The sequence below is a fragment of the Triticum urartu genome, chromosome 7A (assembly GCF_056163025.1).
Source record: "Triticum urartu cultivar PI428250 chromosome 7A, HENAU_Tu73, whole genome shotgun sequence".
Classification (NCBI taxonomy): domain Eukaryota; kingdom Viridiplantae; phylum Streptophyta; class Magnoliopsida; order Poales; family Poaceae; genus Triticum; species Triticum urartu.
Window position 1 is genome coordinate 338,172,119 of NC_141879.1, and position 26,852 is coordinate 338,198,970.

The 26,852-nt window shown below is 46.3% G+C and overlaps 1 protein-coding gene across 1 annotated transcript in view; it reads left to right on the top strand.

The window, feature by feature from the left end:
• The first annotated feature begins 2,418 nt into the window (after positions 1 to 2,418).
• Positions 2,419 to 26,852, top strand: part of SEC8 (subunit of exocyst complex 8) — a 44,130-nt gene continuing 19,696 nt past the window's right edge. Inside the window, exons 1-16 of the mRNA XM_087532706.1 lie at positions 2,419 to 2,578; positions 2,664 to 2,876; positions 3,004 to 3,177; positions 8,623 to 8,727; positions 9,029 to 9,138; positions 9,412 to 9,585; positions 10,061 to 10,184; positions 10,273 to 10,379; positions 15,285 to 15,586; positions 15,669 to 15,835; positions 16,141 to 16,256; positions 17,373 to 17,440; positions 17,681 to 17,793; positions 17,883 to 17,932; positions 22,487 to 22,601; positions 25,025 to 25,781. Coding sequence (XP_087388832.1) covers positions 2,522 to 2,578; positions 2,664 to 2,876; positions 3,004 to 3,177; positions 8,623 to 8,727; positions 9,029 to 9,138; positions 9,412 to 9,585; positions 10,061 to 10,184; positions 10,273 to 10,379; positions 15,285 to 15,586; positions 15,669 to 15,835; positions 16,141 to 16,256; positions 17,373 to 17,440; positions 17,681 to 17,793; positions 17,883 to 17,932; positions 22,487 to 22,601; positions 25,025 to 25,781 — 2,752 coding nt within the window. The 5' untranslated portion in view covers positions 2,419 to 2,521. The remainder of the gene's footprint in view (positions 2,579 to 2,663; positions 2,877 to 3,003; positions 3,178 to 8,622; positions 8,728 to 9,028; positions 9,139 to 9,411; positions 9,586 to 10,060; positions 10,185 to 10,272; positions 10,380 to 15,284; positions 15,587 to 15,668; positions 15,836 to 16,140; positions 16,257 to 17,372; positions 17,441 to 17,680; positions 17,794 to 17,882; positions 17,933 to 22,486; positions 22,602 to 25,024; positions 25,782 to 26,852) is intronic.

Genomic DNA, 26,852 nt, shown 5'->3' on the forward strand with positions numbered 1-26,852 from the left:
TGTCCTCCGTTATCATGATTTCATTGTGGTTGACGTTCTTATGATGTTTTGTGTTGTTTATGCCTTGTAGGATGAGCCGGAAGAAAAATCAGTCGATCACAGATTGGGGAGCGCAGCATAAAACTTTTGTGACGGAGTGGAACCGGCGCAGGTGGCGTAAAGATGTGGAGAGGCGAGTGCTTGACTGGGGTGATAACGCCCAACACATGAGGTGGTACGACGATGGCCAGAAGCACCGTCTTCGTCTCAGGCCTCGGTGGATGACAGAAGATATCGCGCAGCTGGAGGAGGATGCCCCTGAGGAAGAGGCCTACCAGGCCAGCATCAGAGACATGGGTGGATTTAGGTAGTTTGCACCCCTGATCAATAGAGTGGTAAGTTGTGTTCTTCCGTCTTGAACCGGCGGTTGTATGTAATTTTTTATTCATCATTGTACTCACTTACGCCTTCACAGTCCGGCGGGCTGAACAGATGCATCTTTGATGGCTCGGATGCACTAGGTCATGCCCCCGGGAACGGAGATTCTGAGAACAACATGAGGGAGACGATGAGGGTAACATTCCAGCTGCCTAGAAATACCCTATGTTCTCATTCATTTGCAACCATAAATCTGATTAGGGTGGCAATGGGTAGGGTATGGGTGGGTACAACCTCCTTCTACCCAAACCCATACCCATAGAAACTTTTTATACCCACCCACTTCAATACCCATGGGTATAAACCGACACCCATGCCCATACCCATCGGGTATCCTATACCCAATGGGTATCCATCGGGTACAATATATAGCATTCAAATTCTTAAGAGGTAGAGACATGAGTTCAAAATTCAAGTGATCATGGTAGAGTAGTATAGCACGTATGTGGCCTCCTCTAGTGGGTGGCCTCTTGGAGGCATCAAGGGAGTATGAGCAGCGGTTGGTGGAAGGCCGACGTAGTGGAAGGCGGTGGTGGGAATTGTGGATCGCTGGATCAAGTGTTCGACAAGAGTCTGGTAGCGAAGAGTCGCTATTTCATCTTTTTGAGGAGTCAGATAGGACGTATGAGGAGTGGCGAGCAGGTGATTATGAGCCTATGAGTTATGACTTGTTTAAGGAATACGAGATTTAGGGTTGGACCATATGAGTTGGATGTTAACCCCACATGTTATAGGAGTTATTTTCATTTTTTCTGGGTATCCATTGGGTTACCCATGGGTACAATTTCTTACCCATGCTCTACCCATATATTTTGCGGGTATGGGTACCCATTACCCGTGGGTAGAAAATCTCTTCAAGTCTTGCCCATACCCATTGTTTACTGGTAGGGTACCTGCGGGTACCCATACCCATGGGCAAAACTGCCATCCCTAAATCTGATCAGTATTATGTCCTTGTTTCGTTGTGACTGCAGAAGTTCGTGAAGCGTTGCCACAAGCTGGTAACCCTGCTTGGGTGCGCTGGCTCGGTTGAGCTCATGATCCTGTAGCTACACAGGGTAACGTCGCTTCATCGAGCCATGCTGCCTCGTCGTCTAGGTTGGTTGAGGAGGAGGAGGAGGAAGAGGAGGAGGAGGCCCATGAAGAAGAAGATGGGGAGGAGAGAAATGGGGAGGAGGAGTACAATGAAGATTACAGACCTCCATCAACTCAAGCATCTCAGCTTCCGAAGAGGAATAAGCCAAAGAAGGATTGGCAGAGTCCATCCCCATTCCAAAAACCGATTTCTCGAGAAGGGCGCAAGAAGAAGCCAGACGAGAATCGTTCAAAGAACAATAAGGACCGTACCTCCAAGAGAGGAAGAAGCACGTAATTGTGGTCTTGGCTTGTTAGTGTAATTGTTTTAGTTGGCTTTACGAAACAACTTGTGTTAGTTGGGGTTGTCGAACTATGTGTTATTTGTGAAACTATGTATTAGTTTGAATCATTTGCTATTTGTGAAACTATGTAGTACTGTTTGCTATTAATATCTCAAGTGTGATAACATGTCATATTATGTGAGATATGCATATTTTAGTCTCTTAAATATATATTATAATTTTAGTCTCTTAAATATATATTATACTGTATTGTTTGCTGTGATAAAACTTTAAAAAGGAAACAATTACTAAAACTTGTAAAAATGCAAAACCACAGGACCTCACCACCAAGCCCCTGACAATAGGATCTCATAACCTATTGTCAGGGGTTTATCGTTTTCGGTTACAGCAAGTTCCCAGGCAAAAACCACATAAACCCTACCGCCTCCCATAACATACGGCTGAGGCCCTTGACGGTAGGGTGATAATGTGCTGGTTATTAGTTGACGGCTGTGTTCGTTTTTGCTGAGATGCCTGACCCTATCGCCGAGCCCCGTGGCAGTAGCAAAAGAGTCATTTTTTTTTAAACTGGGCCAGATCGCGAAATTCTTTTTGATAAAAGGGTCAAAACCCGAAATTCAGCCTCTTACCGGTTCCGACGCCCTACCCCCTCTCGTAGCCCTCGTATAGCCCACTCTCTCCAGATCTCGCTCGTCTCCCCTGGTCCCGCCTCGCCGTCGGTAACGATGAACCGCCACCGCCGTGGCATCTTCGACGGCCTCCCGATTCCGGCCGACAAATCTGTAAGTCCCGAATACATCCCTCCATTCCGCCTGGAATTTATATGGAATTTGAAATTGGGGTCTGGCCGGGCGTGCGTGCGTGCAGTACCTGAAGGAAGGGCTGTCGCGGATCGACGAGGGATGGGCCGCGGCGCGGTTCGACTCGCTGCCGCACGTCGTGCACATCCTCACCTCGAAGGACCGCGATGGCGAGATCCAGTTCCTCAAGGAGCAGAGCGACCTCATCGAGGACGTCGTTGACGAGGTCGTCCACGCGTACCACCATGGTTTCAACAAGGCCATCCAGAACTACTCCCAGGTCCGTCCGCCCGTCCGCCACACCACCTGCGCATTCCTTCTCCCTGGCGGATTATTCATCCCCGTCCATTTTGGAGAGTGTAGTCGCCGTTGCATTTTATTTTTATCATTTTACGGTGTGGTGCCAGATCCTGCGGCTGTTCAGCGAGTCCGCCGAGAGCATCACCGGCCTCAAGGGGGAGATGTCAGAGGCCAAAAAGCTGCTTGGGAGGAAGAATCAGCACCTTGGGCAGCTATGGTACAGGTCCCTCACGCTGCGCCACGTGATCTCCCTGCTGGATCAGGTTGAGGATGTTGCCAAGGTCAGTGGGCACACTTCACCCGATACAATTATGTACTACTTGGCAGCAACATTACATTAAACGTAAGTTGGTAATTAGGCTCTGTCTGTATTCTGCAACCAGACGTTGATGATCAACACAAATGCAAAAAAAGGACATTTGTGGGATGGAACAACAATATCATTTTTTAGCATGTGTTAGCCATTTTCTTTGCGTTGTTAAAATTCCGTATGCACTAGATGAGCCCAGCTGTTGCATACTCATGTTTGGTACATTTAATAATCATGCCAGGACAGTTTGTCTAATCTAGAAACGAAAAATCTTATAAACTGCTAGATGTGTGGGTTATGATATTCTGACAAAAATATTGACCAATTACGAAAGGAAAAATGATCATAGTTCCGTAAGCTGCTTATCTATACTTACTAGCTAATTGCCTGTGTTGCAACGTGGGAAACATATTACGAGTGCCTCAATAGAGACGCCGTGAGTGCTTTTTTCCCCCCTTATGGCCCGTCCCACATTGACGTCATCGGGGTAGGATCGCGTGGCAGAAAGTGAAGATGACGGAAAGGGAACGAGAGATTTTAGGAGGAGCCCACATAAATGATACTTTCCCTAAATTAAGGCGATCCTTGCTTGAGGTATTTAACTGCACTAAGCATGCTATAGTTAAAACCGGAAAAGAATGATGCTCTCCATAGTTAACGTGATCCTTCTGTCCAACGCTAGATGATACTTTCCATAAATTAATAGATGTTGTTTTTTGTTTCAAGGGAATGAGTAGGACAAGGAAAGAAAAAGAGTGAAGTGCATAGTAGGTCCTTGAACTATTTGAAGGGTGTCACGTAAGTCCTCAAACTATGAAAATCATCATCCAGGTCCTCGGAAGTACAACAAGTGTGTCATGCTAAGCAAAATATAGGTCCTCGGACTACTTTAATGTTGAGCTGATTTTGGACCTAGATGACACACTTACTACACTTTGAGGACCCAGATGATGATTTTCATAGTTCGAGGACCTAGGTGACACCCCTGAAATAGTTCAGGGACCTACAATGCACTTCACTCAAAGAAAAATATCGATTTGGTTCAGATTATTTCAAGTTACACTATATACGTTGGTTTTTGTTTTGTGCGGCATCGGTTGAGATTACTAAAAAAATCTACAGAAAACCAAGCGAGGATGGGGGGAGGCAAGGCGAACCTACCAACTCCCCTTTAAAAGTAGAGATTACCAATGAAAGTACGAGTGTGTAGGGATACTAGTCACCTTAACCATCCATAAAATCTGGTCAACAATGTAAAGAAGGTGAAACTTTTCTCGTGGTTGCTAGTTATTTTTAATTGTCTTTATTGCAAGAAGTGCTAACTAAGCCATGCAATTAACACCACAAAGTGATGAAATTAATCCCATGCTTTGTATTTTGTTTGATTTTGTCTGGCAAAATTAAAAGGGTAAATTTGATATATGCCACTATAAAGTTTCCAGTTTTGAAATATGCCATTACTGTTCTTTGATTTAGAAACATGCCACTACAAAGTTCACATGTTTTGAAATATGCCATTGCATACCCTTTTGAAGGATTAGACACCCTAACATGTGTGTATTTCCTTTTGTATTTGGTACATGGACAAAGCTGCCCCTTGGCCAAGTCAACACCTGCCACTCCTGATTCCTTTTTCTCTCGTCTCTCAAATCTGCTCCCGCCACCGCCGCCGGCGGCGGCGCTACTCCCAGCCGCCACCTCCTCCAGTTCCTCATAGCTGCTGGTCCAGAGTGCTGCCCTCGCCCAACATCTCTATTCTGCACGCCTTGCTGTTCACCGCTCGTCGCTGGTGCTTGGCACTAACGAAGGCCGAGAACAACGGCACAACGGCGATGCACCTGGCCGCGAAGGGTAGCATGGACGTGTGCATGTCGCGTGCGGCTCCTCGCTGTTCATGGCTCGCCGCTGGTACTGGTGTTTGCGACGCTAACGACGGCGGCAGGCAGTGATGCGTGTTGGGCAAACAGATAGCCTGTAGCAATGTCTGGCAGATGCAGAACCTGAAGCCTGTAGCTACTGAAGCAAATTTGACAGCATCTACTTGTACTGGAATGCATTGCTTGCTGTTCCAATTAAGGTTAGCTATAGAAATGATGATGTATAGAAGTATATGATTAGCAGATGCAAAACCTGAAGTCTGTAGCAACATGAAGCAAAATTGACAGCACATGCTCGTACTGGTATGCATCAATTGGCAACTTGACTTAAATATCACACCACTTGGCCAAATAGCATCAGTTCACATCCTAAATTCCCCCAATTCTGGGCAAAATAACATTACACAAATCATGACCAGTTCAGAGAATCAATTGTCACATGATGGTTTTGAAAGATGAAAACACAAATTACAAGCAACTACTACTCTCTAATCAAATCATTCAACTTCCTTTTGGTTCCGACTTCTGGCGTCACTCTAATGGTTGCAGACCCATTTTCCTTTGTAGGTGTAGTACCCTTTGGCTTTCTCTTCCCACCCTTTGTTGGGGATTTACCTGAGCTTGTTTGAACTACTTTTTCCTTGCCATTTGATGGGGATTTAGCTGCTGCCTTTTTCTTGCCTTCAGCTGGAGTTTTAGTTGAGTTTGATACAATGTTCTTCTTGCCTTTTGCTTGAGAAGCTCCTTGAGTTGTGGATTTTGCTGCAACCTTCTTCCTGCAAAATTAGAAAATATGATCCAAATACACATGACAAGCTGAATGTAATTGGAAAAGATATGATCAAATTCTAATACCTTTTCGTGGCTGGTTGCACCTCTTTAGGGGCTGGATCCACCTCCTCACTTGCTTTTTGCTCTCCACCGTCTAGTCCTTGTTGCTCTCCATCATCGGGCTTTTCTTGTTTCTCTACATCATCTGGCTTTTCTTGCTCCCCATCATCTGGCTCTTCTTCCTCTTTATCGTCTAATTTAAAAGGAAGTTTGCAAGTTTTCTGATGATGACCAAATCCTTTACTTCTCTTGCATTTAACTGTTCTTCTCATAGGTTCCATCCAACCTCTAATCCTCACCTTCCTAGGCCTACCAGGCACATTCTTCGTTTGTACAGGAGGGTGTACCTTAAATCCTAGATCAACTTCCGGCCACTCTGATTTATCTGTCATTGGTGCAATCACACCAGCATATGCAGCTTGGAACCTCTCCAGAGAATAGTATTCATGGACAAAGTGGGTCTTGTGGGTCATGGGTAATTATCAGTTCACTAGGATCATCATCATCATCTATAGCCACCTCTTGAATATGCCCATCAACAACTGGTTCATCATCATCCAACATCTGAACAACAGGCACATTAACGGTCTTAGGCTCGACACCGTATATGTGCTCATCGTCAACACCTACATGCTCCTCTGGTAAGTCAAATGAATCAATGTCGTCTGTGTATTCAGTTTCTGAATTTGGCTGAGTTAGATTGTCTTGAGAAATATCTTCATGTGCTACTGCAGATGGGTCATTTTGAGTGGTCTCATTCTGAATTGTTTCATCATTTTGAGCAAGAACGTTAGAAACTTTCACAACAAGCTCTACGAACCTCTCTGATAGATGCATGTCAAACATAGCAGGAAGTTGGGAGTCATGGTTTAGACACACAGATTCATGCTTGCTCCTGTCAGAATACCAAACATGAGCCCTCTGATTAACCCCAAACTTAAGAACACCAGCTAAATCGGACATCATAGCATCCACAGTCAACGACTTGCGGTCGACAACCCATTTCAACACTCTGCCCTTGAAGTAAGATTTCAAGGCCGGTGGATGGTTAGTGCTAAACGATTCAACTTTAAGATCCAACGCAAACAAATCTGGTTGTCCAGACCTACAGAGCAAGAATGAATAATTCCAAAAAAATTGTCACACACACACAAATTTCAACTAAAGTAAATAACTAATTGCTGCAGGAGAGGATTAGCAAACTCACAAGGAAGGGGGAATGGGGCTGGATTCTTCCATGCTCCACACGTAGAGTTGCGGGAATCAAACGCTCCTCCCACCACCACCATCACCACTGGTTACCTCCATGTTGCTCGTCTAGGTTTACAGAGAGGATACGAGCAGGGGCGTTGGTCAGGACTCATGAGAGCTGGGCGCGGCTGCGGGGGTAAAAAATGGAGGAGGAGGAGGCCAGGTGCGGCGGATCAAGGTGCGGCGGCCGGGAGCAGTGGAGGCGCGGCGGCGGGAGTGGAGGCTCAGCGGCCGGGAGCAGGGGCGAGGAGACAGAGAAAGACGATACGAAAAGGGGATCGGGGCTGTTCTTTTTTTTTGATCTGTTGAATCGGTGGTGTCGTTGAGTTGACCAAGGGGTACTTTTGTCCATGTACAAATTATGAAGAGGTATACATACATATTACGATGTCTAATCCTCCAAAAGGGTATGCAATGGCATATTTCAAAGCATGTGAACTTTTAGTGGCATGTTTCTAAATCAAAGAATAGTAATGGCATATTTCAGAACTGGAAACTTTATAGTGGCATATATCAAATTTACCCAAACTAAAACCCCTCACAATAATGGCCTCCTCTATCTCTCTCGACAGACGGATGCTCTTCCCTTTCTCTGTCTGCTCAATGGCACACTTTAGTGCCAATTTAGGAAAATTAATATTCATCAGCGAGGCTGATTCCGGAGGAGCTATTTTTTTGTCAATCGTGTATCATTCTTTCAAGCATTTGTTGGGTGGTTATTTCATCGGTGGCTAATTCAACATGTGTAGGATAGCGTTGCAAAAAGCGTGTATTGCATGTGTAGGATAGCGCTATGTCGAAAATGCTGCAAAATCTTCTTGCCTACCATTATCTTAAGACATCCCAAGAAACTAATCTTGAAGTCACATGCCCTGTGACATATTTGGATGTGTTTGAAGTTTAGTCAGAATTGTATGATTGAAGTCTCAACGAGAATAATCGAAGCTATTATTTCATGTACCCTTCATATGAGTTTTTACTGTTTTATTTAAACATCTGGAACATAAATCCCGGTGATTTTTTCTTGTATGTAAAAAATTGTGTCTTCGTGGTGGTTTGCTTCTCCTTCATCCTTGCCTCGAATAATTATCATTGACTGGATGAGACTGGTCTGTAATTCTTTGTTGGCAGTTTCTTTTGAATCGTTAGCTGAAGTGTAGAAAGGAGGTTGAAGTGAACCTGCATTGTTCGACACAAATCATGTGAAAGTCACAATTCCTTGCTGTTTTTGCCTTTGAAATGAAATGTTATGTTTGCTTAATGCATCAATCATTTGGTCCAGCCAATATTTCATAGTGGAGCGGTTTTAAGCAATATTTCCTTATAGGATACTGGAGTATGTATCTAATTTCTAGCTTTTACAGTGTACATTCCTAAGTGCTCATTTCAGCCTTAGCATGTTTTATGTCCCAACTACCAAGAGTTTATTTCAGTATTAAGTTACTGAATTTCTGCAGGTTCCTGCTCGGATTGAAAACTTGATGGCAGAGAAGCAGCTATACGCCGCAGTGCAGTTGCATGTTCAGTCAATGCTGATGCTAGAGCGGGAAGGCCTTCAAGCGGTTAGTCTTAACATGCAAGTACTTTTGTAACAGGCCAGTGTACTTATTTGCAATATGCCTGCTGCAATTTACAAAGTCTGCACCGTGTGCTAGTTTATCAGAATATGCACTTCCGGTCGGTAACACATAAAAGTGCAGTTCCATTTAGCGACGTATGAGAGATCAATAAGTTTATCTTTTATATGCCTGTTGGTCTGGTCACCCTCTTAATACACTCTGTACTTCAAAATAGCTCTTTATCCTATGATGACACATTCTTCCTTTCATCTTAGCATTTTCACGTATTGACAAAATTTTAAAGGTAGGTGCTCTTCAAGATGTTCGATCTGATCTAACAAAGCTGCGTGGTGCACTGTTCTACAAAATTTTGGAAGAGCTGCATTGCCACCTATACAACAATGGTGAATATAGGTACATTTCATGTCCTCAATTCCTTTTGGCTTGTTTTGATTATTCCCCATTTTTTCTGTAGCCATCTTATGTCTTGTAACTATTTTACAATCACATTTTTACACGCACTTTACTATGACAGTGTGAACACCAGTGAGTAAGTGTGTTTGAGAATCTTTATTTTGATTTTGACTTCTCGGTAACTCTTTTGGCAATGATCACCATACGTGTCAACTGATTCTCGATTCAAATTCTGTCATTGATCATCAGCTCTTCATCTGTGTTTTTTTCCAGCTTGGTGACTTTAAGCATGGTTGACAGTGAGGACATACCAACTTCTGGAGCCACTGGTCGCTTAGTAAACAGCATGCAGCCTCTGTCCAGGAGAACAATGTCTATTAAAGGTGAAAATCACTTTAGTGGACCAGCTACTGCAGATGGGATAACAAAAACTAGTTCTGTTGGATGGTATGTTCCATTCCCTATGCTTATTCCAAGTTATGATGGAGCTAATGATATCCTTGCATCTCATAACGTAAAAAACTAGATTGTGGTAATTCCATTCTTGTGCTCAAAAGTTTTGATGCATTATATATCATATAGCTATCGTAAATGATAAGTTGCCGAATACCTGCAAGACGTGAACAATTATATGCTTCAGAGTAATGCCCATCAAATTCATTAATTATTTCTTCGAATCAGTTCTATTTATGTTTAGTGAATCTACCAGAACTGCACATGTAAACAGTAAAATAGGTATACAGAGTTGCTAAGCTACTGTGTTATCCTTGTTGAGTTGTTTCAATGAAATATATTACTATGTTAGCCATTTCTTGTTGTTTGCATCTGTATCAAATAGTCAGAAGGTCATTGTTTATGTATGGAATAAACTAACTAGTATTTGTTATCTAATTTTTGATTTTTTTTGTTTCCATATTTTCAGTTCTTCATTTGATGGCCCAGACGATGATAGTAGCTTAGGTGGTGGGTGTGGTCGGAAGGATTCCAAAAGTTTCTCTTGTGAAATTCCGATTTTCCTTTCTTGCGCTACACCAGACGAGTTCCTTGTATGGCTTATTCTCTGTACATTGTGGGTTAACATTATTTTGGGGTCAAATTACCTGAGTTATTTATTTATTTTTAATGCTGCTTTAGGAATCAATGAGAAAGGCAGATGCTCCCCTCAATGTGAAATACTTAAGAACATTGGTGCAATGCTTATCCATGCTTCAAAAGGTTGCAGCTGCTGGAGCTGTGATATGGTATTTACATTCTATTTTGTTTTATATATTTGTCACACTGAGTAAGCTTTGCATCTATTAGACATTAGTTTTTGTTTTGAGTAGACTGGATAAATATCCTTCTTCCTAAGAAGAAGGAATCCTTATTTGGTGCTAAATTCAGGGAAAGATCATAAGATTGAAGTTCATAGCTGTAACCTGTTTTGCCCAATTTTTTAGAACAACTATTTATATTCTTACGAAAAATGGAGATATTTGGGAAAAATAAGGCTAGTACCCCCCCCCCCCCCCCCAATAGTGCGTAGGCAATAATACCGAAGAAAGTGTTGTCTGCTAATGTGCTAATGTTAGAACTACAGGTTAATTCGATAAATGGCATTGAAAACTCTTTGAAATTGAAGAGTAGGTGGAGGACATACGAGCCAGGCTAGGGCTGGCAACAAATCCGGTTAGGGTTTTGGTCCTAGTTAATTAAGGAAGTAATAATCACTTATGGAAAGTCTTAGTTGTGTGGTACTGGAATCATTCAGTATTAGGAAAGCGTAAGTTGTTTTCTATTTGGAGTTTGCAAGGCAAACCTCTACATAATGAGGCAGCCACATGAAGTCTAGGTAGGGAGAATTAATAACGGTCCACTCCCTTCTTTCCTCTATCTAGCGAGCATGGGGCTCAAATACCAACAGATGCGCTGGAGGCGAACTTCGGATGAGAATAGCCCCACCCGGTCGCTTTGTCCCATGCCCTCGCAGACGCAAACACATGCCATGGATGTGGGGATGCAGGCGGTGGACGCGGCACCGCCGGCCGTCGTCGGTGGATGTGGGGAAGCCGGAAGTGTATGTGGTGACGCTGTCCGACAACGGCGCAGAGAACGCGGCCACGTATGCTGTGACGTTGCCCGCCGTCGCTGGACACGGAGAAGCAGGGCACAACCCCTTACCTCTGTCCACCATGCTCCTGACCGTTCCGGTGGCGCCGCCTCCACCACCTTTCTCCCCGCATCTATCTCATCGAAGGCAGGCAAGGGTGCTTGATTACGAGAAGATTGGGATCGATTTGGATTTCTCGTACAGAAGAAAGAAGCGCGTGCACATTTTTCCCTTCGATCTGGAGATGTGTTCTTTTTGGGAGGAAAGGGAGGCTATGCGCCCGTGGTGTTGCGGAAGGTTATTTTGGTCGAGAGAAGTGTTTAGGGAGTGATACGCACCACAAACTGGAATATTCCTAAAAAACTTATACGCACTAGATATTGTAATGGAGGGAGTAGTTTCCTCTCTTGTCTCTATACCTTGTTACCCTTTGCTACCACTGACAACTTCTCCCTGCTGGAAGCTCTCTGGTCCTACAACCCCTCTAGGTCACGGAATAGCCCTACGAGGCAAGGGCTCTTCCAATTTGGTATAAGCCTCCATGTTTGGTCTTGGGGAAAAGGCCCACGACCACCAAGTGAACCAAGACGTTTCGCTCGAAGCTGTTGCACCTTGGGCACAAGCCCTTGCAACCATCTAGCAGCACGGGCGAGCACTTGTAGGCACCCGGGAGCAGCTTCCCTACATGTTCACTCGGATGGTGAAGTACGAGATCCGGCCTTCCCCAACACTATACAACACGCTAGCCTCGCAGCCACGGGCATCATGGGCCAAGCCTATAACACCTCCTCCACCTTTTGCATGGCCTGCCACCTAGATCAGACGCTTTTCCTACGCCACCAGCCATTGCCATTTGCTACCCCCACACTTACTTACCCACCACCAATTACAACGCCCGTTGCTCAATTCATTACCACACCTTACCCACATGTCGAACCTGCCTCTATTCTGGTGCTGGCCAAGTTTGCTATATTGGAGTTTCCCCTATTTGATGGCAAAGAAGATCCTCTCATTTGGCTAATTCAATGTGATGTGGCTTGCGTCCTTCCATGTGACGTGTGATGCCCACCTTTGGTACTACTAGTACACGGAAGTGAAGGACGTCCTCCATGGGACTTGTTCAAGAAGCTCTGCACCACAAAATTTGGTCCACCCTAACAACAAGCTGGGTGCGGTCTCTTGTTGCCCGTTTGATCAGTCAGTCGTCTGCTACAGTTAATGCTTCTCCGACCTTCCGCACTCCGTCGCCTCCACAACTGGATGGAACTGGAGTTGAGTTGTTCTTGATGGGGGCCCGAGCCCATACACACCTACTTGGAACACTCCTATCCAACTGGTTTGGATGAGGCGATCAGTCTCACACTTGCTTAGTGCTTGCTTATGAGCGCACTCACCCTACGACTACCCTTACCCCTCAAGCTTGCTCTTCCTGCAGAGCATTCACATGCCCGTTTGCACCCCATGGCCAAGTCAGGTCTAGGGGTACCTAGCAACTTCTACGACACCTACCATGACATCTTCATCTTTTGACTGAATTCGTCCATAGAGATTGCCGAACGCCGAAAGCAAGACCATTGTTTCAGTTGCGATGACTAGTTTGCGCCTGTTCATCGTTGTGCTCACTGATCAACTCTTCAATATTGAGGTCTTCGACTTGTATGTTGACACCAATGACTTCATCGAGGAGTATGGTGAAGAGTTACATGTGTCTGGCCACACATGTCAAGGCACTTACAGGTTTATGGAGCATTCACGCGACCAACACCATCAATATCACCTCTTAAGAGCTTAAAGCGTAAGGCGAGGTGATGCCTTAGACACATACTTCCATTAGGAGATTTAACAGCTAGCATTATAAAAAATGTACATTGGAGTAAAACTTTCCTTCGGCCATAACCCATACTCCCAAGCTGGATCGTTGGATGTAGCTCTTCTCCTAGGGTCATTGAACAGATCATGATCTGTACCAGCCACAAGATCCATCACAACAGTCACACTTGGCTAAAGCAGCAACACCAAGAGAAGGGCCATCAGCCGCGAGAGGAAAGAAAAGAGCCAGTCAGCTGAGCAACCAGATCAAACATGGGGACGGAGAGAAGTGATGGTGGGGTTATGGCCTTGTGGGTGGAGAAGCAGATTTGTGAGGAAACATGCCGAGGAGGATCTAGCAGATGCAGATGAGAAAAAGCAAAGGTGGGGAAGAAAAGGTGGGGAGAAGTGAGAGAGAGAGAGGACAAGAGAGAAGCCACACCTTGTAGTTGCTGGGGGAGTGCTCCGTGCCTACGCCAGAGATGATGGGGAGACTGGTGAGGAGGCCGTCGGATCTTCACTCTTTATTCGTCTGCCGCTGCCAAGATCCATGGAGAGCCATCCCTCCCAAGCGTAGACCGTACACTGGTTTTATTCTCTCTCCCTTCTCTCTTATCGTTTTGCGCGTGAGACATCTGTTTCCCCCGCGGGACATTGGTTCCTGCTTGGAGCTCTGCTGACCCTGCCTGAGAAGCCCCCACGACGTCTGATTTGGTCCAAAGCGTTGCCTTGCGCACCTAGTCCGACGCTCGAGATGCCTCAGTGCTTAAGGTGGCTTTCGAAGTTGTCAAGGCGAGTCCGACGATGGCAGGGCACCTTGACTCCAAATCATCTTCGCCTAAGCGACGCCTTATTAACAATGGACACCGCACAATTGGACGTGTCTATCGGGAAATCTACTTACACTACACTTATGGACATGGGATCAACAGAGTTTCTTTGATGAAGGTACCTTGGCACGAGTAAGCTTATCCGCTATTGCTCTGCCCAGTTTTAGGGTAATGTGGCCAACGGTTACCAGGTGGCTAGTAAAGGTGTTCACCGTGCGGCAAGGTTTTTAAGGCGTCGGTATATCGTCGCTATAACGTTGTGGCGTGGTCCCAGCCCATGGCGTCCAGGCTCGCAATATGTTTGGCCTGTGGCGGGAGAGAGACAGAGAGAGGCGGCCATGGCGGGGAAAATTAGCCGCGTACCTCGTCCTCTCCGGCGGCTGAGGACGGAGAGCCGAGGAGTCCGTGGTGGATGAGGCGTGGTGGATGAGGTGTGACAGGGAGAGGGAACAGAGGGCCAGCACGACCTGGGAGGTGGGGGAGCACCGGCCAGCCATGGTCGAGGTGGTCGGTGTCGCCGGTGTAGAGGGAGGGTGTGCAGGCCGGCTGGATCGAGGGGCGGAGGGTCGTCTGGGTCTGGATCGTGAGGAGAGGGAGATATTTGGGGTGGGGGAGAGAGAGATCAACAAGATGCAGGGGGTGGCGGCGTGGTGCTAGGTCAGGGCCTTTCCCTGGCTCGATATGAGCCCAAAGGGCTGAAACATATACTGCTAGGGAAATAAGCATGATGCCCCTTATACAACGGGATATATACACAGTGCACTATATACATCTAATAGTAGTCGTGTACAATTCATACAGATTACAGATTTAGATTATGCCTATGAAGTTGTGATTTAATTTGCTATCATTTGCCATAAGGTTGTGTCTATGATGTCGCCACACCATACGCCATAAGCGCTATAATGTTGTGAAGGGGGTCGGTCGCCATAAAACGCGTTACGCCATAAAAACATTGGCGTGCGGGGCCCCTACTCATTGGGGATCAACAATTCATGGCAGATTGCTTTGCAATTCTGTTAGGTGGCTTTGACATCGATCTTGGTGTTGGTTGGTTGCTAAACTTAGACCAAAATTATAGGACTTTGATAATATTGCAGGGTCCTTCAATTGTGGAGGTTTTCATGTGACATGGACAGGCCGGTCCATGCCTCATTCTACGGCCACACACGCTTTGATGCGTGCTGAATTTGAGGATATTTTTCCCACACCCTCCTTCACATTGCGACGCCCGAAGTTGATTTTTGCAGTGGCATTTTTTGATTTCGATGAGTTTGCACTAGCTTTATCAAATTAACTCTCTCTATATATAGCTTTATTAATTCTAAATTGGTGGTTTGGAGAAAAGAAATTCAGTGCTGTTTAGATTATTATAGGTTACATGTTCGTGTTTGTAACTATTTGTATTTTTGTTACAGCCAAAGAGTTCGCCCGACAATTCATGATGTTATCACTTCAAAGATTAAATCATATGCTAGAGAGGCTTCAAAGTCCAATATAGATAAAGTTGCAAAAAGAACGGCATCGGATGTGTCACATTCACATGGAGCTGTCACCCGTTACCAACTACCTAAACAGAAAAAGAAGAATGAGGCATCGACATTGGCAACACAACTTGTTGCTAGTCCCATCTCTCCAGTTATGGCACCCACAGGAGATGCTCAGCATGCAGCTAGTCAGCTTCTTGGTTCAATATTTGAGTGTCTAGTAGGCATACTTGGTAAGCGCTCAGCTCAGTTTCTTGCACTTTCAAAGCTAAATCCCGTGATTATGTATGTATGAAAAAGTTCTTCACTTGGCAGAGAACCATATTACTGTTGGAGAGCTTCTTGAACAAAAATCATCAACTGACGTTGACAGTGTAAACACACCTCATGTGGCAAATGGGGACACAAGCTGGAATCCAGATTCTGAATACTCCCAACCTACTGGTGGTTTTAGTGTTGCATTCTCTCTGTCAGTTGTTCAGGTAGCCATAAATTTTCTGTTATATTAAATTATGATTTTTTGCTTCTATCATCCATTTCTAGAATTTTCCATTTTTTCTCTATTTCAATGTAACGCCATGTGTTCCTTTCCTGCTGTGGAATACAAATAATATGCTTTATCCTTTGAAACGGTATTAAGAAATTGTATAACATGTGAATTTGTTATTCGGTGGACTACCACAGTCATTCTCCCTTGTTCAGTGAAATGGGTAGTTGTACTACTGCAATACTCTTTCATGTTTTGGTGTCTTCTATTTCTCCTACCATCTTCCCCTTTTTTTGCTAGAGCGAGTGCCAGCAACTTCTGTGTGAAATTTTGCGGGCAACTCCAGAAGCTGCTACTGCAGATGCAGCTGTTCAAACAGCTAGGCTTGCAAATAAGGACCCAGTGAAGGAAAAGAGGCAAGTCTTCACCCATTGATGGCCTACATAATGTTTTTCTATTTGTTTATTACATATACATATTCAGTTAAGCATTGTAATTAAACCAGTAATTTGGCAATCCCTTGAACAATGGCCGACAATCCTATATTAGCTCAATGTCCGGTGCAACTGGAGTTACTCTCTATTTTCGTATACATGTAAATCCTTTGTCTTGCTTGGCACTAGTGGTTTTACAGCCCCAAGGGTATTAGGGATGGGAAGGGATTTGGTGAACCCCTTATCCCTACCCCTGAAATCCCCAATACCCTAGTACTTGTTTGTCTGGATGAAGTCAAGTATTAAAAATCATTTTTTATGGCTGCTGCCAGAGAGCTACTACAGCATAAACATGCCAACTACTCCTCCGTTCCTAAATATTTGTCTTTTTAGAGGTTTCAAATAGACTACCACATACGGATGTATATAGACATACTTTAGAGTGTAGATTCACTCATTTTGCTCCGTATGTAGTCAGTTATTGAAATCTCTAGAAAGACAAATATTTAGGAACGGAGGGAGTACTACTCTAGCACAAGCTAGCACAATAAAGATATAATCTTTACATGGCATATGGATAAATGTTCTAATGCAAATAGCACAAGATGGAGTTGTCATTGGAGTTTGTAAATAGCACAAGATAAATCGGATATCCAAAACAGTGCCCAAGCACAGCTGAGCCCTATATCTAAGCCATTCATGTGTGTGGAGATGTGTGCTAGGCACTGTATAAGAGGTTTTATTGGTGATGTCTTTCTTTTCTGTTCTTTGAAAGTTACCATGCTGTGCAATGAAAAATTATTCCCACCTAAGCCCTCCAATGAAAACTGTCTTTTTTTAGTCTGCACATAAATTTTGTGTGAAGTCAAACTTTGTGTAAGAGGTTAAATTGACCATGAAATTAGGTTTTCATACTATATAACTTTAGTATTGTATATGTTGATATTTAAAAAAAAATATAATTTTGGTCAAACTTTGTGTAGTTTGACTTCAAACAAATCTTATATGTGGAGTAAAAAGAAACGGAGGGAGTATTCTTTGACCTCTTAGGTTTGCTTCTCTTTTTACGTCTCTAACTGCTAAACTTTCTTACGTCAGGGATGGATCAGAAGGCCTTTCTTTTGCTTTTCGCGTTACAGATGCAGCAATCTCTGCGCAAAATGAAGGTATGTTCTAACCATATTAATATGTATCATACGGACTCGACGATGTTTCCATCATGCTACATGTCTTTTTCTATTATTTGTAGATGTTACTCTGCTTGCTTTTGCATTTTGGACATTGTTCATGCACGTTAGGTCGTCAGCTAATTACTGCTTTTGCATGGTTTTGCATTCTCTGTTCTATTGTATATGTGCCATATAATGAGTATGTTCAATTCTGATCTATTTCGATCAATGTCATAGGTCAAGGATGGAGAAGAAACCCAGCTGTACCCCAAGAAGGGTATGGAACAGCAAGCATCATACCTGATCAAGGGATTTTCCTAGCTGCATCAGTTTACCGTCCTGTCTTTGAGGTAACCTGGCACATACGTCCCTTGTAACTTGTACGATCCTATGACGGTTTGATTACTTGGTTCATGATGATATTTATTCTATTTTGCAGTTTATGAATAAAATAGGATTGATGCTTCCTCGAAAGTATTCACAACTTGGGTAATGTGCTAAATATTTAATTTTGATTCTGATTCATTTGTGAAATTGTGCACCTGTACTCCTACAGTTACTATTCAGTGTGTACCTTAATGCTGTCTAATAACCTGAGTTATATAGGTTCATTGATGATATGTGGTGTAATGTGTGTGTTTATCATCCCATGTTTCTGACGCCAGCCTTCTTTTTTCCCAGACAGTAGAGTTAGTAGTATCTACTCCCTCCGTTGCTAAATATAAGCCTTTTAAGAGATTCCACTATAGACTACATACGGAGCAAAATGAGTGAACTTATACTTTAAAAGGCGTCTATATACATCCGAATGTAGTCTCTATAGTGGAATCTCTAAAAAGACTTATACTTAGGAACGGAGGGAGTATAAGTAGAGACGAACTTTACGATGTTATTTCTGAATGTTCCTTAGCTTGTATTTAAAGATGTCACAAGCTTAGGCCTTGCCTAACGACTGAGTTATGTTGAAGTTCTTTTCGAGATAAGCTTGACAGATCCATTTGCACCACTAATTTCGAGGCAGCTTACCGTAGATCATCATGCTTGGTCATGCGAAGAAACTCCCCTAAAAGGAACCCTCATATGATTTGCTGGCCAATTTTCTCTATAAGGACCAGATTCTCCTGGCTTACTTGGCTTACCAGGCTTGTCATGGGACAACACCATCTAAAAGAAGGCTCTTTATTGGACTTTGAGCAATTTATTTTCTTTCGTGATATAAAGAGTTTGTAGTTTGTACAAGCCCTGATAGGACCACACCCGAAGTTACAAGGCAACACAACTAAGCGGTAGGCGCTGCCATGTCTGGAAGCAAAGCCACCAAATCTCTCCTGCCTGCCATCGTCCATTGCGTAGTTTTGCCTTGATCGCTCAAGAAACTGAGATAGGCAGAGCTGAGCGTTGTCAAAGATTATTGCTTTTTGATGCTTCCAAATGCACCATGCCACCAACATGATGATCGAGGACGTGCCTTTTCGTATCGGTGCAGGAATGGATACAGTTCTGTCACCATTCCATGAAGACATCCCTGTAGCAGGGGGTGTGCCGTCGATCGGATCCATGAGAGCACCTAATGCCATACCATGCGCGGGAAGTGATAACCAATGAGGTAGGCCATCGTCTCCTCCAATTGTTCATAGATCACGCATGAAGGTGTGTGCTGCAAGCCTCGATGCGCCAACCGCTTGGCATGTCAACAACGATCCTGGGAAGCTAGTGAATGAAGAACTTGACTCATGGGAGAGATCAAGTCTTCCAGTTCAGCTTCCAACAATTTGCCTCATGGGGGGGGGGGGGGGGGGGGGGGGCTATTGTCGTACAACGCCAAAGGAGGGCATTGTCCGGGACACTCGGCCCACCCAGGCAGAGGGACCTACATGCCCTTATGCAGTTAATGTGCCAGTGGTCGCCGTTTGCTGACGCCTTGCCGTCCTAGAGGAAGCCTCTCAATATCTTGTCAACATGGATCCGGGTCTTGTTCATCTCCGGCATAACTAGCCAGTGCAATGGTATGGCAGGCAGGGCCGACTCGACCAAAGTGAGGCGTCCCTCTTTCGTCATCATGGACACTCCAAGTGGGGAGGCGATCAACGATTCCATGAACCAAGGGCTGCAGTGCCTTGCTTGAGGGCTTCCGGAGTAATGGGGAATCGAGGTACTTGATCGGGAAGGGAGCTAACGAACACTCCATAACTGATGCAGCCTCCAGGGCCTCCCCCTCTGATCACCAATAGGGGACACCGAGCACATTGTGAAGTTGGTGTGCAACCCCAATGCTCGCCCAAAGAGCGCAAGCAAGCTGTGCAGAGTGGGCAACTCCTCCCTATCCTGGTGACAGAAGGTGACAACATTGTCTGCGTAAAGCGAGATGGTAGTCATCAGGCCGCGGGGCGCGAGGCAACGTGACAGTCCAAACTCTCGGGCCCTAGCGAACAACCTTTGTGCTCGCGTGCTACTAGAGGATAGGAGAATGACAATCCACTCACAGAAGAGAGGGCCAAATAGGGGTTGCCCCAATGAAGGTCGTAGTCGAGCTAGCTGAGGGCCTTGGGATTGAGTGGAGCCCTGTTGTGGGGTCGTCGATCTAAGTAGGTGGAGCTCTGCTGGGTCGCGCACTGTTGTCAAACTGGAGGGTTGGCCAATGGATGGTTCATAGACCGAGGCGTCTGTCCACTCGACGCCCAACGTCGAAGCCGCTGGACAATGGACCGTTGCAGACGTTCCAACATCTTGCGCGACTTTGAGTGGGCTGCCCATCTGACCAAGCCCCTCACGGTCCATGTACCATAGTCCCCTATGCCTTTGTTCCAGTCCCTATCCACCTTCCAGTCGGCCTGTCCACAATCAAGCACATTCTTCTGTGAACTGTTATCCTACAGTCCACATGGTCAATTAGAGCACTCATAGACAACAGATTGACCGGGAAAGCTGTCACATGTAGGACTGATGATAACTTAATAGCAGTACATATCATATCACTCAAATTCCCTGAAGTCACCTGCAACATGTTTAGAAGCACTAGAGTCTAGAACCCACTCTGGATCAGTCCTATGAGCAGCAATTGTGGCCTTTTCAGTGCCATCTTCATTAGTACAGATAATGCGGGCTGAACTTGTCCTCTCCTCCTCGATGACCGCTGCCTCTCTGACATCCGTGATGAACGTTGTCATGTACATCATGCGAGCCACCCTTGCCAACTCAGTATCTAAGGACGCTTCGGCGGAAACCAGATGTGCACGCAGCACAGCTTCCTCCAAGTCTCTGCTTGCCACATTTCCGCCTCCTCTCAACTCTTCATCTCCTATGTGCCGTCTTCCTTCCTCTGCACCACACGAACATCCATCATCTGACCGCACCGAATCCATGACCCTGACCTCACCACCTGTCATCTTCCTCACTGGCAACCACACTCAGCAGCTCAGCCACACAACAGTAGCAGTCCTTCTCTCCCTCAACCAGCAGCAGCAGCAGCACTCAAGTGCAAGCAGCAACAACAGCCTCCTCCTCCTCCTCCTCCTCCGCAAACAGCTGCAGAAGCAGCAACTCGAGCAGCAACAGCACCACAAGCCGCAACAGCACACAATGTTGACCTTGGAGACGCACCTCGGGTCGCTGGTCGTGGCGGCTTGGCTGTGGAGGAGCTAGCGCTCTCTCACTCGTGCCGCTTCTCAGTCTGGCTGCTCACTACTCCCCTTCCTCTGTTCTTCCTCAACTAGGTCAGCCCAATTGGCCTGGGCCACTTGGGCCAGCAATACATGGGCCACACATCCAACACCTTCTGTTAGTTCTGTGCATACAAGTATCTACAACTTGTCCAAAGGCATCACTCCGTAAGTGCACTGGGATTGCTGGTACCAGAAAGTATAACTTCTTTCATAAATCAAGACAAAACTTTTAAAATGAAATTGAGAGGAGCTTACTTAACTGCAGAAGTGATTTTGTTTAATTAATATTTTTTCTTCACCTATAGCGTGGTGTTATTGAATGACATTTAACTTAGTTTATTGTTCAAGCTTTGACATCTCATCTGCTTGCCATTTATATCGCATTCTTTGTATGTTCATGGTTTCATAGTTTATGTAGTGCCCCTACATAAAAATCAGTTAGCTAGCCTCCTATAAATAATTCATTAATATCGAGCCGGTAAAATAATTTCCCCTACGCAAGAAATCATTTCCAGAGATAAGATCGTAAGTACATAACTGTAATCACTTAAAGACGGCTTGAGGCGCCTGTGCAAGTGTGTAATGTCAACTTGAGCTGCTAAGCAGACACAATGGTATATAGTACATGACGCCAAACCCTAGGAATGATCATACCCTTAACACCTTGAAGTGTTCCAAGAAGACCGTGTGACTCCTTCCCTTTCCCCTCCTCCACAAACTAACACTATTTCTCCTCTGTCGTCCATGAGTCTCCTTTTCTCGTCATGCTCATTGAGTCCTTCATATCTTTCTCCTTCATTATTTTGTGGCTGGTAGGCTGAAGCAAACATGTACCTTGAGAATCTAGACAGGTTCATGACTGTGATGTATTTATTTTATTTGTTTGGAGTTGTGGTTTCCCAAGGGGTTTCCGCTCCCTCGTTTTATGCTCTTAATCAAAAGTTTGACAGGTTCACACCTTTGCAGAGGTGCTGGAGCAGTACTGATTATTTACAGGCAGCATAAAGAATAAGTAAAGTCGATGTAAGGATTGGCTGTTTCAAAATAGTCCTTGGACAAACGATAGGACCTAATTGGCGGTATATCCTGCAGGCTATATCTTTTCTAAAATTTCGAGAATTATTGTCCTTGCACCCCAGTACTCCCTGTATTCTCAACGAGACACCATTTCAGCCCCAGTACTCCCTGTATTCTCAACAAGACACCATTTCAGAACACATGCGACAAGTCTTCCAAAATTTAACCATGTAAACAGAAGTTTTTTCATTCGCCACATGGAAATGATATTAGCGGACCGAAAGCCTTCCCAATCATCTATGCTGTAGAGTACTTTTGAATTAGTAGAATCTTAGGTGACATTTTACACTTGAACTTTGTGCAGGAATGATGGCTTATTGGCTTTTGTGAACAACTTCTTGAAGGAGCACTTCTTGCCAGCAATATTTGTAGACTATAGAAAATGTGTTCAGCAGGCTATATCTAGTAAGTCAACTACTTCCCACCAATAGATAGCAAGTGTGATCTACTCTTTATCTATTGCTATGCTGCATGAAAGGACTACAACATAAGTCGGTGAATCACCAATTTAAACATGAAAACCGATGTATTTTGTTGTGAACATGATGGAGATTCTGGTCAGAGATTGAGAAACTACTAGCAGCCAAAGAACAAGACAGCCTGTTATTTTGACCTTACAATTTTATACACATGTAGAGTTATTAGAATACATTTATTAGTTTGGGCTTTCCACAACGAAAATTCATCTAAACTTGTCCAATAATTCACTTTAGTCACTGAACTTGGAATGGTCTTTTGTCTTTTACTGATTGGCATACGTATTTTCCTGATATGGCATAATTTGACCATGTTTGGCCTAGATGAGTTGGGATGTTTCTCAAGGTTATTTTTGCAAAATCCGAAAAACTGAAGGGGAACAAGTTGACCAGTCAGGCTGCTTTGCGCTGCTCCTGTGAGAGATAGGAAAAGGCAGGTGTTCTGTCAACACCCCCAGGCGGGCTCAACTGCGTCGCTTTCTTCGCCCCAGCGCGGCGTACAAGCAGCAGCAACTCAGGATTGGAGCCTCCAGTCGTCGCCTCTTTCCTAGTCCACCCCCCCCCCCCCCCCCCCCCCCCCCCCCTAAATTGACATGCGGCTGTAGCCTTACAACATCTACTAGTTTGGTAGTCACGTGGCGTGTGGCGTATAACTTCCTAGTAGTGTTTGTCTTCTGCAGGACCAGGTTCCTGGAGGGCGACACAGGGGGGGGGGGGGGACAACAGTTCGCGGAATAGCGACTAGTCCGTGCCATCCAACAGGGTTGGTTCACCAGCACGCGTGCCTCCATGAGGTGCGACATCAGTACATCCGGGTGTAGGCACTGGTATCGGCGGCGGGTTAGCTATGAGTCGTGCGTTGCTGCTGTCGTGCAATCACATGTGCTTGTGCCGCGCGTGCACAACCGCCGTGGACACGTACCTGTTGTACGAGGCCACGTGTGGCCCCGTGTCTTGTTCTCTTGATTGAAGCAACTGTTTGCCATTTGCGGTAGGAAAATCAATCTGCTGGCGTCGGCAAGCTTGATCGTGTTACACTGTTACTGTATCATGCCGAAACATATCCGCTTGCGCACGTTATGGTTTGTTCAGTTAGCTGGAGTAAAAGTTAAGTTTTATCGCCCTAGTTCCTTCATCGCCGCCGTCGACGTCGGACAGCTGCTCTGAGATAGCACAACCTTAATCTCATCCTGATCTCCGCTCCCTGCACACCTCTTAGTATCGGTGATGTGTGGACCATGTTAGCTGTTAGCGTTATATTATGTTCCATGTATATATTTTCCCTGTTGTATGAGGGGTTTCCTGCACATGTGTGTGTGTGTGTGTGTGTACTGGCCATTGGCCCCTAGGAAATACAAGTTGCATATGTCCTAACATGGCACTAGAGCATAGGTCAATTTTTTTGCACGTGCAACTTGTGCTTTGATCCATCGCTTCGGTGGGTGCTGCTGTCGCCTGACACCGGCCGCTGTCTCTAGCCGAGCTATTGTGTGCTTCTCCACCCCGCAAGTCAACGCCCACTCGTCCACCTCGCAGGTCCAAGCCTCTTCAGTCGTTGCTGCTCTTCCTGCCGCCATGTGACATCGGCCATAATCTCTGGCTGGGTACCGTCTGCTTGCTCGTCCACCCCGCACGTCCAAGCCCACATCAACGTCACGCGTTCATTTCGCAAGTCCAAGCCCCCGTTAACGCCGGTCTGCCTCTGGCTGTGCTACGCTAGTGTGAAAAGCTTCGACCGACTCCTTCGCCAAGAAAACAAATTTGAGATTACAAAAAGCGTGAGTAGTAACTTTTATAATGTCGATCCACCAAGGATACCATGAGTCATTCCTCTGCAAAACTTTTCACATGAGTATTACTCTGACCATGTTTGTTACAAAGAAGTTTCAGAAATTTTTAACTCTTTTTGATTTTTCTAAAATTGTTTTTCCATTTTGGGTGCATTGGCCCCCATGTTCCAAAGATCCACGTCAGGTTTTTCTCTGGCGAGTTACTATATTATAGTACCAGTTACTATTTTATAGTACCAGTTACTATATTATAGTGACCGGATGAATGACACTGTACTGCAAACTAAGTTATATAAATTTGGTAACTAAGGGTATATAAATCCAGTAAGTAAGTAAATGAATGACACCGTGTTCTTTGCACCGCTGATTGGAGGACGCGCACAGCGGATGCCACCTTCGATGCCTTGCGGCTATGGTGTCGGACCACGCCCCGTTGCTGCTGGACTGCTCGCCCATGCCCACCTCACACCGGCGGTTCCATTTTGAGGAATACTGGCTACGCTTTGATGTGTTGATCGCGCCTGGGGCGCTACGCATCACGTCGATCCCTTCCACCGGCTCATGCTCCGGCTACAGGCAACGGCGGCTAGCCTCACTAGCTGGAGCTCCAGGTCTACGGGCAACATCAAGGCCAAGCTGGCGATATCACGGGAGCTCATCTCGCGCTTCGACCAAGCCCAGGAATCGCGCAACCTCTCGCCACCGGAGGCCTGGCTCCGCAAGCAGCTCAAGATATCCTACCTTGGGCTCGCATCCATGGAGCGCACGATCGCCTGCCAACACTCCCGCATCGCCAACCTCAAGGACGGCGACGCCAGCACCAGTTTTTTCCACCGGCAGTGCTCGTTCCGTCGGCAGAAGAACCACATCTACAGCCTGGCCGTGGACGACAGGGTGCTCACGGACCACACTGACATGGCCGAGGCGGCCTTCGCCCATTTCAAGGCCTTGCTTGGCACGGCGACCGCCCGGGAACACTCCCTGGACCTGTCACAGCTCATCGAGCCGACCGACCTCGCCGACCTTGATGCGCCGTTCAGCGCCGAGGAGATTTGGGAGGCTGTCAAGCGCCTCCCCGCCCGCAAGGCGCCAGGCCCAGACGGGTTCACAACAGAATTCCTACACGCATGCTGGACAACCATCAGGCAGGATTTCCTTGACGTGTTCCAGCAACTATATGACTTGCGAGGAAGGGGGTTCTACAAGCTGAACCAAGCATTGCTGACGCTGCTGCCAAAGAAAGCCGACGCCCAGGGGCTGCGCGACTACCGACCGATCTGCCTGATACACCTTGTGGCCAAAATCTTCGCCAAGGTGCTCTCGATCCGCCTCGGTGCCAAACCAAGCATTGCTGACCGCTGCTGCCAAAGAAAGCCGACGCCCAGGGGCTGCGCGACTACCGGCCGATCTGCCTGATACACCTTGTGGCCAAAATCTTCGCCAAGGTGCTCTCGATCCGCCTCGGTGCAAGCTGGACAACCTGGTAGCCGCAACCAAAATTGCTTCATCTCGGGAAGGAGCTTGCACGACAACTATGTCCTTGTCAAGCAGTCACTCAAGCTGCTGCACCAACTGGGAGCTCCGAGAGTCATGCTCAAGCTCGACCTCGCGCGCCTTTGATTCCCTGTCATGGCCATTCCTCTTTGAGGTTTTACGCCAATACGGATTCGGGAACAGATTCTTGGAGTGGACGGCCATCCTCCTGTCGCACGCGCATCCTCCTGAACGGCGAGCCCCCCCCCCCCCCCCCCCATATGGCACCGGCAAGGGCTCCGGCAGGGCGACTCCATGTCCCCGTAGCTCTTCGTGCTCGCCGTCGACATCCTGGGACGGCTCCTACGACGCGCACATAGCCTGGACATCCTGCAGCCACTACACCACGGCGCCACATCCCGGCGATCTCCCTCTACGCCGACGACGTCATGGTCTTCTGCCACGCCACAACGGACGACACCACTGCGATCAGGGAGATCCTCGCCTTGTTCGTCAGGGCCTCCGGCCTGAAGGTGAACTTCACCAAGAGCTCCGCCACCATCTTGCACGGCGACCAAGCAGCCACGAGATGATCGCGCACCTCGGCTGCCCGGTGGCGACTCTCCCCATCACCTACCTCGGCATCCCCCTGTCCACGCGCCGCCCATCTGCCGCCCAGCTACAACCCACGGTAGATGCAGTCGCCGCGCGCCTACCGACCTGGAGGCCTGGCTGATGACTAAAACCGGGCGCCTCGCGCTGGTCAAGTCGGTCTTGTGTGCCATCCTTGTGCACCAACTGCTTGCGTTCGCGCCCCCCCCCCCCCCCCCCCCCAAAAAAAAACCTCAAGCAGATCGAGAAGATTCAGCGCGGTTTCCTTTGGGCTGGACGGGCCGCTGCCAATGGCGGACACTGCCACGTGAACTGCAAC